Source organism: Silurus aristotelis (assembly GCF_946808225.1).
Source record: "Silurus aristotelis genome assembly, chromosome: 11".
Classification (NCBI taxonomy): Eukaryota; Metazoa; Chordata; class Actinopteri; order Siluriformes; family Siluridae; genus Silurus; species Silurus aristotelis.
Genome location: NC_139584.1, coordinates 6,916,536 through 6,930,490, shown reverse-complemented (window position 1 = coordinate 6,930,490; position 13,955 = coordinate 6,916,536). Strand labels below are relative to the sequence as shown.

Genomic DNA, 13,955 nt, shown 5'->3' with positions numbered 1-13,955 from the left:
AACAGGATTGCTTTTCTAAGCATTGTTACTGATCTTGCATAGGAATCATTCAGTCGTACATGTTGTGTGTTTCTGTCAGTAATCCCACATAGCGCTGTTAAATTGTTGATTGTAATTGGTCAGAAGCTCTGACAGCAGTTCCAGTTGTATATATTAATGCACACGTTTTACAGCAATATCGCTTGTTTCTACTGAACTCATTCACAATGACCTGTTTGTCAGATGCGCTGCATAATTCAAGCGAAAACAATAAGAGAAAACCTGTTGCTATTTAACAAAGAAAAATGGACACATTGCTGTGGTAAAGTGTTCTATAAAGAGACATTAAACATTTATGGAAGAAGACTTAAGTCAGTGTCAGCACATTAACGTAACCATTACGTTTTCTGCCATGAGAAAAGTCTGCACTTTGCAGTTTCTTGAAATTCCTTTTTTTTCTGCTTTTTTTGTAAGAAAGGAAATGAGAAGTAAGACTGGAAAACAGAGAGAAGCTGGTGAGGGACAATTTGTTGTAGCTGTTGCAATGAAAGTGGTAACATGAATGAGGTTTTTTTCATGAATATCCTGTAGCTTAATATGTAATTCTAAATGGATAGTAGAATATGCTGTTCATTAATAAATGTACTTATTCAGGACATTTTGTATTAGCAATATTGACTGCACTTCACTTCAGTGCACATCATAGCAACCCAATGCTGAATATTTTCATGAACAGCATGCCATGTTGTATTTTATTTCTTGGGTTAAAGCTGGGGTTAAAAATATTCGAATCCCATCATACACTATGGTATAACTACTGTATATTAAGTCATTTTACACCCTCGATGTGACTGTTGACTTCACTGATATCTCTAATATAAATGTATTAAGTGTTCAGGTGAACACATGGCTGTCTGTCGACTAATCCGTTCCATTTCTATGTCACTAGAACACTGGAGCAAATGTGTCCTGTCTGTGTTCACAACTATACAAATTACAGGGACTTTAAAAATGGGACAGTGTTAATCTAGGGTTAAGCAGTATAAGCCAACGATCCACTAACTGCCATGAAAGACAAGATGTTCTTAAACAGGGTGAAATATATTTATGACAGAGGTGTGCCAAAAATCTTATTTGATTGGGGGTCGTGGGCCGAAAATAAATGTCACATTATAACAAACTATATTATATTAAAATGAAAGTTGGCATAGTTCCCCTTGTTTATGATTTTATATATTTTTTCGAATTAAACAAATAAGTTGGAAAAAAATAGACACTGTAATCTGTTTAACTAATGCAGTTGTAATTTCACATTTTTCAGTGAAACTTACAAATAGTACAATATAAACATTGATAAAATTCTGTTTATTTGCATAATGCAGCTATTCAATAAGCAATACAGCCATATGAACAGTCATATTCTTGTAATATCAATGACCTCTAAAGAGACATGAAGCTACTTTTTATTTTTTATTTTTTAATTTTCTTTGGACATTCCTTTTCTGTAAATTATGTTCCATTTGTTCAAACATTTTTGGGTAATTAGCAGACTTTTTTGTCTGCTAATTACCTTTGGGAATTGTGTAGATGGCAGGTTTGTGCGACTTTTATATTAGTATGAAATAAATTCACCACTTTTAAAATAGACTATAACCTGTGTAGAATGTTTTTTTATTTTTATGTTACTATGGCAACCTGTTGTAGGAACGCCTACTGGTGATTTTATATTGCTGCGACTGGTGACTTGCAGTGCTAAAATTGCAATATTATTTGTTTCTAAAATGATCAAGGTAAATACTTATGTTCAAAAAAATCCAGGACCTCTAAAAAACACCTCAGTATTCGAATTTCTCACTGCAAGTTGCCACTTAGATGTACTATAAAGGCATTCCTTCTACTGGTAATGTTTATCAGTGGGTGCCGCCATATTTTATAATTTTCTCAACTTTGCTGCATTCAGTTTAGATCAATGTCTTAACCTCTGAACTACCACTTCCAATGGTTTTCAGGTTTGTCTCTTGCAAGTGACTGTATATGGAACTGTGATGATACAAACTTCAGAAATTGTTTAATATCAAAAAACTTTCTAGACCAGAAGTCTTTCAGACAAAATAAAAAAACTCAAAGAAACAACATTAGGCCCTTAATCTAATGCCAGATTTTGTGAATTTTACATTGTTGTATACAGTGTTAAAGTTATATGTCATGCCTGATCACAAATTATTAATAAACTAGCATGTATTTTTCCAGATGGACACATATTTAGTACATGAAAATTATTTACAAGTTCCAAATTCAAATCAGAAAAGATAAAATGACAATTATTTGAAGATATTATCTAGCAAGTCATAATCCCCACAGAGATAGAACATGAATGACTGGCAATGGCTTTGTCACTATGTGAACAAATCTGGCCCAAACAAGAATCTATATAATCCGACTCAGGCTTCCACAAGGACCTTAAAGAACGTTCATTTTTTATTGGTAAATCTTGTTCGTGTTTCTTGCATTATCTGGATTGTAGTGTTGACCAAATGCTCTTTGTTCCTGGTTTAGGAAAACCCATACCTGTGTAGCGATGAATGTGACGCGTCCACTCCGGACCTGGCCCACCCACCACAGCTGATGCAGGATCGTGAGAGCACTAGCCTCATCACCTACTGGCAAACGGTGACATGGAGCCGCTTCCCAGAGCCACTTCTAGCTAACATCACACTCTCATGGAACAAGAGCCTGGAGGTGACGGACGACATCGAGATCACCTTTGAATATGGTCGTCCCACCATCATGGTGCTGGAGAAGTCGATGGACAAAGGCCGAACCTGGCATCCATACCAGTACTATGCTGACGACTGCACGGAAGCGTTCGGCATGCAGCCTAAGAAGGTGGAACATCTTTCAGCAACCAATGTGACTCGGGTGATCTGCACTGAGCAGTACTCACGTTGGGTGGGCTCCAAGAACGAGAAGATTGTGCGATTTGAGGTTCGGGAGCGCTTTGCCATTTTTGCAGGGCCCAGGTTGCTCAACATGGACAACCTGTTCACACGCATGGAGAGCTTGAAAGGTTTGAGAGATTTCTTCACGTTCACGGACTTGAAGCTACGGCTGCTGAGGCCTGCGCTTGGAGGAACTTATGTGCAGAGGGACAACCTGCTCAAGTACTTCTACGCCATCTCTAATATCGAGGTCTACGCCAGGTAAGACCTTACATCACCATATGCTCATTGACATTGTTTTTTTCTACATTGGGCAAGCTTCCAATTCTCTCCCATATTTTTATTAAGAACTTCCACCTGAAAACTGTGCATGCTAACACATGTTTCTTCCAAGATACATGCAACACACTTACAGGAGAATGCAATCTGCTTTCCTGTAATTAGAAGGGGAGGAACAATCCCTCCAACCTAGTGTGCACAGCCAAATTTAGTGGCTTGACTCCTAGCCTATGATGTCGCCGGCATAAAACTTCCGAGCTTTTAAGGATGAGCCAACCGAGGACCTACAAATTGTTTTACAAAAAGTAATACATAGCCTTAAAACAAAACTCCAGTGTTTTTACCACATGTGCATTTTCCATAGTGCTAGGAGGAAAAGTGGCTTAGTGATTAAGACATTGGACTTCTAATCAGTGTAACACACTAAGTATGTTAGTTCAAGTCCCAACAATGCAACACTGCCAAATACGAAACACCAAATGTAGCTGAATTTTCATTCAAACCTTGTAACAAAAGAAGAAACAAAAATCACTTTATATGAAACTCATTTTCAAAAAGCTTCCGGTGAAGTCAGAAAACATTTTTAGCAATAGGTGTAATCCATTTTTGGAGGGAAGTCATAGCTTAGTGGACGTTGGCTCCGAAGGTCGTGAGTTTAAATCCCATTCACAATAAACTGCCATTCCCTAAACAACGCCCTTAACCCCATAGCTGCTTGGTTGTTTTAATGAGATAAATGTAAATCGCTCTGGAAAAGGTCCGTAAATGTAATCAATCCATTGAGAAATAGGGCTACTCTTTAAACGAAGAATGTGTGGTATGGAATTGCTTCAATTTCTACCTGATAGTACCTGCAAAGGCAACAAGAAAATTTGATTGTTACAATATTTTAAAGGTAAAAGTATTTTAAAAAACCTCTCTCTCATTTGTCTGATCCAAATCATAAAACTAAAATCATTATATTATATTATATTATATTATATTATATTATATTATATTATATTATATTATATTATATTATATTATATTATATTATGTCTACAGCAGAGACTTTTTCGAACATTGATTTTGGAAGAGTGTGTTCAGAAGAGAAACACACTTCTATCACAGTTCAAACTTGCTTTGTCCAGGATATAGCTGTTAGAAATACATATACATGATAAAAATATTCGGGACGAGGGCATCAATGCACAGCACAAACCTCCGGTAATACAAGCCTTCAATCAATAGTTATTCTAGTATGTCAAACAGGAAATTGTTTTAAAGGCGACAGCGAGAGAGCCGGCCTAAAGCAGACAAATGGACCTCACTGAAGCCTGACTGATGCTGCCCGAGTTCCGTAATGACCGAGTCCGGCAGTGAAAATGCTAAGCTAATACACCTCTGCAAAATTGTTCTTGGATATTTTATTCATCCCACAATATTGGGAAGCGTTTTAGCAGCGCTGAATAATGAAAATGTCTCGGCCTCCCTGATGGGCCGGACGGTGAGCACTGCTCTAAATAGACTGTGCCGAGCGAGGTAGGTGGGGGTGGCGGAGCAGGGAGTGGGAAGGTGTGTGTGTGTGTGTGTGTGTGTGTGTGTGTGTGTGTGTGTGTGTGTGTGTGTGGTGGTGGTGGGGGGATACACGGGTACGCTTCTGACACGCTGCCTGATTCAGCAGAGGCCCAGCCATACTTTCCCTGTCATGCATCGTTTCCGCTTGTCATTGAGTGTGTAGTTATAATCGCTGGTAATTACCTTAAATGGGGTGTAACAACAAGGGCTCAGCGTCCCTAATTGAGTAAGATGTAGTGCTACTTGTTAAAAGGGATTCAGGCTCGCCGGTAATTATTATTATTTTTTTTTACCGCTGAGGTTCGTCTCTTGTTTCCGAGATTAGATTATGCGTTCCCTGATAAGAAAGCTGCAGCCAGATCACCAGACATAGTGGAGTGTAATCTATAAATATGAAAAACAGAGGCTAGCTGATTTTTTATTTTTTTTTCTGCTGCTGCTTTTGATAAGTGCTGTTGTAGAGCCGCTTCCTTCAGAAGTGAAGCGTAACTTTCACAAAGCATCATGCAGTACAGTGCCGCATATGTCAAGCGGCATAACAAGGCACTGTCACTCTCTGTGCGTGCCTGTGTGTGTGTGTGTGTGTGTGTGTGTGTGGAGCTCGCTCGTCACATCTTCATTTTTGCTTCAGTATTGCAGGAAAGAGTAGACTCGTGTTTCATCCCCCCGCTCTTCTGCATGCTGCCTCGCCGCAGTCTGACATGTGATCCAGGCATAAGAGACTCAGTTCACAAACAGGAGTCCCACTGGATCAGGCCCGATTTGGAAATGCTGGAATAGCACGGGGAGCTCTTTCTCAAGCAGGCAAATATCCCAGAGACGTTGCGCGAACCTAATTAAACCTGGTACGTGAGGAAATTAATTAGGGAAGAAGTTTTTTTATTTTTTTCACAAGGATTTATACAAAGACTTTAGCTTATTAACTAGCTGCTTTACCATGGGACGTTCTACACATCTCAATATCTCGTTGTCTCCCTTTATCCTATCTTGAGCTTTGTGGTGCAGTCAGAGTTTGTCTAATCCTATACAATGGAGTGCACGCGAGTCAGAAGTGCTATCCTGTCAATATGCTGAAAGCTCAAAACGCCACTCCGGAAGAGTGAGGTCAAGTAGGGAAGAGGTTCAAAGCAAGTCGTCTGAGGGACTGGGTTCAGCCAGCTTGAGCCAGCTAGCAAACAAGGGTCAGGTGGATAGGTCGAGGAGGGTTTCTGGGAATTGGGTTGGAACGTTACTGGCATGTGGGTCGAACTTTTCGATACAAGGTGACTCACCTTGGAACATACAGTAAAAACGTTGGTTTCGCAATGGAAGAGTAAAGCTTTAAAGCAATCCTTTTTTTCTTTAGCAATTCTCTATACACAGTACCTGAAGTATAGTTGGGATTTCTACAATCGAGAATTTCAAGTCAAGTCAAGAAGCTTTTAATACAATACAACATTTTTTCAGAATCCTTGTGCTGCATAAAACAACATAGAGCTACATCACACAACATAGAGCTACATCACAGAACACAGAGCTAAGGATTAAAGTAACTCGTTTCCACATAAAGTGCATTGTGTGAATTCTAGTGACAAAAGACAACAGACAACAAAAAACAGTGCAGGACAGTTACACAAAATAGTGCCGACCAGTATACCTACTGTATAATATGTTATACAGTACAATGTGCAAAAATAAAAGAACTGTGATCAAAAATGTACTTGTACACATAACCACGAAAAATATATATACACTTTACTAAGTAAAATAAAGATCCAAAGACGTGAATCTATTTAGGAATTTTTGCTAATCTGATAATAAGGATAGTAGAAAACATAACGTACACCATTTTTCAGAAGAATCAACATTAGCAGCCATTACATGTGCATCAGACATAAACTACAGGTAGGACTTACGATGGAGAAGTATTCCGATGACTCCATCGTAATTCAAAAAATCGAGACATGTCCTAGACTACCCAGGAGTCTTAAAGCATGGTGATAGATAGTATATTGTAATTTGTGAATATTTAACACATTATAGTACGAAATTGATCAAAACAGAGCATTTTACAGTACCGGACTGTATAAACTGGGTGAGTGGAGGGCGGAGCATGCACTGCTTTATTTGTCTGCCACTATAAATATTTGTACAATTTTGTTGTATTGCTATAGGTATGGTGAGATCGAAAAATCTGTATAGTGGCATGACTTCCATTATTCCTGAACAGGTAGTCCAGACTGCTCTAATATCCAAGGAAACTTGTTGAAATGATCAGACATGTTAGAAAAGTACAAAAAAATCACAGTGTAGAAGCATTGAGTGGTAGAAAAACGCTGGTTGGGAATTTCAAACGATTTGCTGCAAACACTTTGGACTATAAATAGCTGAAACAGAGCTGTTGTCAGTTAAGCACTGATCCTATATCAGAGGTCTGATGTAGACAGCAGCCGGGCAGTCTACGTTAAGACAGATGAATCAGCTGGAAGCGGCTGTTCTGTCTGAGAGCTGGACAGAACCATTATCCTCTCTGACCCCCTCAGTCACTTCCTCCTTTAGAATAATTTTGGAAATGTCAGACTGTCAGACACAGCAGCCTGCGGATCAGTAGAAAGTCTGAGGAATCTGACGGAAGAATCTGCCTCTAGCTTTGGTTTTAATTTGCCCTATATATATGGAAGCGATCGGGGCCTTTTTGTATGATGAGCTTCTGAATTCTGAGGAGGCAGCACTAAGACTGGTGTGTGTTGTTAAATACGTTTGTGAGAGAAAATGCCACTTTCCTTCCACTTTTCAATGTCCCAATGTGGGTGTCGGAGAAGCTTCCTATTTCGAAGGACAAGCGGTATACCACGCGTAAACCTGCCTGCGCTAAATCCGTTCAATTCTTGCAACGTGGGCTGGTTATCGATTTGCTCTAATTCTACTGTATGTGTGTGGGTATTATTTTTCCTCAGACTTCCACTCGTACGTGGGGAATTTCCTTCGCCCTGTCCTGCACATTGCTACCTGCACATCACAACATCATATTTAAATGAAAAAATCTTTACACTTATGGATGCTGTGAAGCTCCAAACTCTCTCTGTCTGCCCGTCGTTTTTGCATTAACCTCCTTCCCATCTGTCTCTCGCTCTACTCTCTGGCAACACAGACCTATACGAGATACCTAATGGCTGACGCTAAGCTCTCTCGGTAGCAGTAAGTGGATTAGGTGATGACTGAGTGAACGCTGAGAAGAACCCAGAGAGTGAGTGCTGTTCTACTGCACTGCTTTACTGTTCAGAATCTCCACAGCTTAGCTCAGATCCACTTGTTCTGACCAAATTTGGATTTGGTACACTTTACAGAGGTTTATATGTGTTTATATGTCTTTGGATTGGTGATCATAAAATAGCTCAGTATCAGCGAATATGACTGAGAACAACCTATGATCAATAGCAGATGAGCCTGAAGCTTATCCTAGGGACTTAGGGCACAAGATGGAGACGCTCTGGATGGGATGCCATGTCTTTGGACCGAGAGAAAAAAAAAAATGGAGTACCTGGAGGAAACCAAGCACTAGGAGAGTATATAGTGTAGAGGTGGGATTTGAGCCCCCAACCCTGGAGGTGTGAGGCAAATTGGCAACGTGCTAACCACCAAGCCATACATTATCTGAAGTGGAATCATAATTAGAGGTGGAGAGTAACAAACGACATTTATTCGCGTTACTGTTATTGAGTAGTTTTTTGTGTACTTCTACTTTTTAAAATTGATTTTTAAAATCTGTAATTTTTCTTTTACTTAAGTATGTTTTAATTGAAGTATTGTACCTCTCTACAATTGAAATCATATTCGGGGGGCTCCGAGTTCTTAATCTGCATTTGTGATTTCTCTGATTATCATAAATGACAGGAGATATATTTTTTTTGTTGTAAAAGTACATAATTATCATGATTGGTCAAGCCATTCATTAAAAAAAAAGGCATCCTCATTTTTCACTTTTTCATTTAGCTGGCACCAAGTAAAACACTCCCATATTAAAATCCTATTGCGCATAGCATAATTAAATAGCGAACAAGTTCTTAGGACACTACACACTACGTTGCAGGCATGAATAGCTTGATTCTGAAGACAAAAGCACACAAAAGACTTTCTGCACACTCTCCAGCGCTCTCAGCATGCACCCTAAGTGTGTCACATGTCGTTATGGGTGAAACCCAGGGCTGTTGCTTTCTTTTTCGAATGGGTGTCTTGGTGATGTTGTGGAGCAGGCATGCGTGAAGGAGACCCGGCACACATGCACACACAGCTGGGTTTGCAGATCAGAAATCCTCCTCTTCCCTCAAACTCTCTCTCCTGGGTCTTTCACAATCTTGGAGGGAGGAGAGAGAGAGAGAGAGAGAGAGAGAGAGAGAGAGAGAGAGAGAGAGAGAGAGAGAGAGTGAAGGGGGGGCTCCATCATCAGCCTGTCCTCTGAAAACTGTAACGCCAACACCTAAAGTGTTCATCCAAAGAGTTACAGAACCAATAGAGATCACAAGCATCTAGTCCCAATTCTCAATAGTGCTGTGAAGAACATATTATCTTGCATTTTAATTAATTATTCGGCACATCACTTGGTTATTAAGAATTTTGGACGTCAATATAGTGCATTAAAGCGGAAAATAATAATAATAACAATAATAATAATAATAATAATAATAATAATAATAATCGTCATTAAACAAGGGCTGATTAGATGCATGCATACTTTTGTATACATAAAGTAATCAATAATAAATCCAGGATTTATCTCAGTCAGAACAACATGGGAACACTGGATTAAGGCAGGAATACCCTGTGAATGGAATGCCAGTTCATTCACCGGACCAATTTAAAGCCACCAATCACACCTTTAAGAGCTTAATTCTGAATGAACCACATCTCCATAATATTCCATCAGTCTACTCTAGCACAGCTTTAAAAGCCATTACAGTAATGTCAGTAATGGCCATTCATTTTGCACAAAGGATCAAATCGGATTTTCTGCAAAAGCAAAATTTGCTATATCCTATTATATTGCAGGGCACCATGCACACACACACACACACACACACACACACACACACACACACTTACAGAGTGATCTCGATGCATAGCCAACGATACGAAACATTAAAGATACCTATGAAGCGGCTTCATAGGAAAATAACAGATTTAAAAAAAATCTATTTTAAAAAGTAGAAGTACACAAAAAACTACTCAATACCAGTAACGCGAATAAATGTCGTTTGTTACTCTCCACTCCTAATTATGATGCAATACGATTCACCCCTATTCCAATGCAGTGTGATCCGATTTCGTTTTGATTTAACACAATGCGATTCAATGCAATAAGATGCAATGAAAAAAATGTGATACTATGCAATTCAATATGGTACAGATAGATTACTTTTATTTCTTTTTGTCCGACAGGCAGCAAATCATATATTTACTTAAGTGCCTTCTGATCTCTAACGCATGGTACTTTCACAAACAGGCCGTTGTAGTGCAAAAAAAAAAAAAGAAAATGATGAAAAATGCTGTTTTGTCTCCGGGAAAATGCAGCTCTACCTCTGCCATGTTAATCTATATTTTATGAGACTCCTTGGTCTCCGTAGTGTGATGCCATTTTCGGTGCTGAGAGAACGTGCTTGAGAAATCGAGCGAGGAGAAATCAATCTACATAATAAATATCGGTCACAAATTACTGGTCACTTTCTAAATAATAAAAGAATAACACATCTACTAATAATTATATATAAATAAATCGGTTTTGCTAATATTTAAAAACGATGCATCGTGATACAAATGCCAACTTTGCGTGCGTAACCAATTACTAGTGGTCTCTTTTTTTTTTTTTGTTGTGTATATACTGTATACTATAGTATGTGTCTATTTTATTATATATTTGCATTTATTTTTTCTTTGCTGCTGTAACAGAGAAATTTCCCCACTGTGGGACGAATAAAGGTATATCTTATCTTATCTTCCGATAGTATCCGATGCACACTTTTTTAAATCGATGCATAATATTGTTAACTTTTATGCTGATGCACCGATGCAAATCCCTGAATCTTACAATCCCTAAAAATTACACATGTAGAAGTAATTTTGAGTAGCCAGTCGAGCTCAGGGTGGAATTAAGGACCCAAAGTAACTAAATGAAGAACCAACACTGCTTTAAAAAATAAGAACATATACACAATATTTTAACACGAGCCTTGGTTACTGAATGTTTAGAGCCAGAAAAAGCTCTAATGGCTCTAAACATTCAGTAACCAAGGCTCGTGTTAAAATATTGTGTATGTGCTTATTTTTTAAGCCTTTCATTGAAGCAGTGTTGGTTACAGAGGGTCATTGGATACAAAAGTAGCAGAGCTTGAAAGCCAGGGTGTAGAAATCAATCATCCTATGTTTACCGTCTCTCCGAGGGAGAAGAACCACTCGTTTTATTTGAAATATTGAATTAACCGACTGAAAAAAAACCCACAAACATGCTTTGAGCACATACTGTAAGAGGTGACCTATTTACATCTTTAGCCAAGCAGCTTGCTGAAATGTTTGCGGGGGAAACAATTTTACCACCTTTGCATGTGCAGCTGTGAATATTTTCATTTAAGACTTGTAAATTTCTTTTTGCTTTTGTCTGCATTTGCTTGTGCATGATGTAATACTTGGCCTAGTTTAAGGAGGAGCTTGTTGCTGGCGGTACAGTAGTTCGGATAGCAAGCAGAAAGGGGAATGTATTATGGATGGAAGGGTCTAGGGCTGAACAGCACTTAACGCACCCTCTAGGGAACGGCGCGAGTGTGCTGCTAAAAAGCCCTGCGCCATCAGAGCTGACCATCAACCCGAGTCCTTGGCCTCGGTTACTCTTCCGCTAAGGTTACATAGCAGACAGCTCTCAAATACGGTTTCGGCGAGAGCGCTCTCAGCACGTTTATTACACTGGCACATGATGAGATACATAATTCAATAATGTCGAGCAAGTGTGGAGACAAGTGTTCCTGGTTATTGCCGGTGTAAAGGAATTGCTGGCGCACTCTCTTTGCGTTTACACATATCTGTCCATCAAGCCACAGAACACATACACTACACACATACAATTAGATTTATCTCTACACATAAACTGTATACACATTGGCAACAGTGTATTATGACAATAACGCTGTCCTGACTTTATTTTAAATTAAAAAATAAAAACATTTCCATATTATTTTTGTGAGGTTATTTTAGATTAACCTCACAACATTTTCAACAAATCAAACCAGGTGAAAATCTACACAAAACCTGACCTGTTAGCCCCTAGTTAGCTACCTAACATAAATTTTTATACAATTTATACCCATTTTCCATTTACGATGGCAGCAGAAGGATGCACACACAGTCGCAGGGAGCACCGATAAGTCACTGTGCCAAAAGACATCGTCCTGTGTACATCAGGAGCTGTGCAACTGGTGCTATTCTGACCATGTGCTTTACCATGTTTGCCATTTCATCACCGAGCTCTTCTCACATGCGATTTTCTCACTGGCAACAACATAATCTTACATCCGCATCCACCCTACTCACCAGATTCGGCTCACCCTCTGCCTGAAAATGAAGATCCAGTTTAAAAGTCAACGTTTTGACAACGTTGCGGATGTCCAACGCAAATGTCTTCGAAAAGAAGACTTCCAGGACACATTTTAGAAGTGGCAAGAATCCTGGGAGCAGGAACTGTGTAAATGTAGATAAATAAAGTGCCTTATATTAAACAGAGTTAGTCTCGAAACTTCTTGATGCTACCTCATAAATATAGTTTGCACCTAGACTGTAATGAAGGACAGCAGCTAATAGTTTTTTTTTTAAGTGACTAGCTTGTTGCTAGCATCTAGCAACAAAAAAGTTAGCTAGCTACTTAGGAAGCTACTGAAATTGTTTTAATAAACACTTTCTTTAATTATTATTTTGTTTGTATGTGTTTTGATGTGTTTTAAATAAGTAAAGCACAAAGTTGAAGTTACAGGACAATAATGAGTAATGGGTTGGTGGGATTATGTTCCAAGAAGACACAGGCTTTGTAATGAAGTAACCGTTAATGTTGTACTACATCCATGAATCAAAGGAATTTCTGCTTTAATTTACAAACAATGCACCTCGTCGTTTCACAAACACTATATGGACAAAGGTTTTGGACACCTGACTTTTCCAGCCATATGTAGTTGTTCCTCAAAACTGTTAACTGTTAACCACAAAGTTTGGGTCTCCCTTCAATTTAATGAGGAGACCTAAACCTGTTCCAGCATGACAATGCCCCTGTGCTCAAAGCCAGCACCATTAATATATGGTTTACATGGGTTGGAGTGGAAGATCTTCAGTGGCTTTTGAACTCATTTGGGATGAATTAAAAATCTGACTACACCCCAGGTGTCCTCGCTCAACATCAATCCCTGAATTTGTGGCTAAAAAAACCCAAATCTAAAAAAAAAGGACATTCCAAAATCCAGTGGAACATCTTCCCAGTGAGTTGGAGTGGAGGTTAATATAACTGTAAATGGGGACTAAATGTGGAATGGGATGTTCAAAAAGCACATGGTCAGGTCTCCACAAACTTTTGTTCATGGTGTGTAGAAACTGAAAAAGCACAAAACCCCTCTGGCATGAAATCATTTATGTGCTAGAAAAATTAAAAGTTACAGCTTTACGTGAAGGAGTCTTTCGTTAGATTTAGATAGATTATATATTTGATGATATGACAATTTCTTAAGCCTTCACAAACCTTGGAAACATTTTACCTAAAAATAAAATAGAAACACTATTTTAATACCTGCAATCTTAAGCAAGCATATGAAAATAATAAATAAACCACTAATGAGCTGCTAACGTTGCCAGATAATTGCTAGATTCACCACTTATACCATATATTATGCATGCCAAACTAAAAATGGATCTATAGTACATTCATTTCTATTTACACCGGATATTTCATCACATTTAGTCAAGACAACCTCAAATCAAGCTTGAATAAGAGATACTATCTTAATAAAAGCCAAAACTATCGAAGCCGAACAAATTTCTTGGATCTAGGCCTGAAATTCTGTTTTAAATTGTACATTCTTGGTAAGTGAAAATGTCTCAATATTAGGCGAAGGTTGGGCCGGAGCCATGGAAGAAAACCAGGTTAAATTGTGTGAGATTCAGAATGGGTTTTCATTTCCATCTGACTCAAATATCCTC

At 38.7% G+C, this 13,955-nt stretch overlaps 1 protein-coding gene across 1 annotated transcript in view; it reads left to right on the top strand.

The window, feature by feature from the left end:
* Positions 1-13,955, top strand: part of ntng2a (netrin g2a) — a 73,252-nt gene that overhangs the window by 18,221 nt on the left and 41,076 nt on the right. The window contains exon 3 of the mRNA XM_083555226.1: positions 2,536-3,179. Coding sequence (XP_083411352.1) covers positions 2,536-3,179 — 644 coding nt within the window. The remainder of the gene's footprint in view (positions 1-2,535; positions 3,180-13,955) is intronic.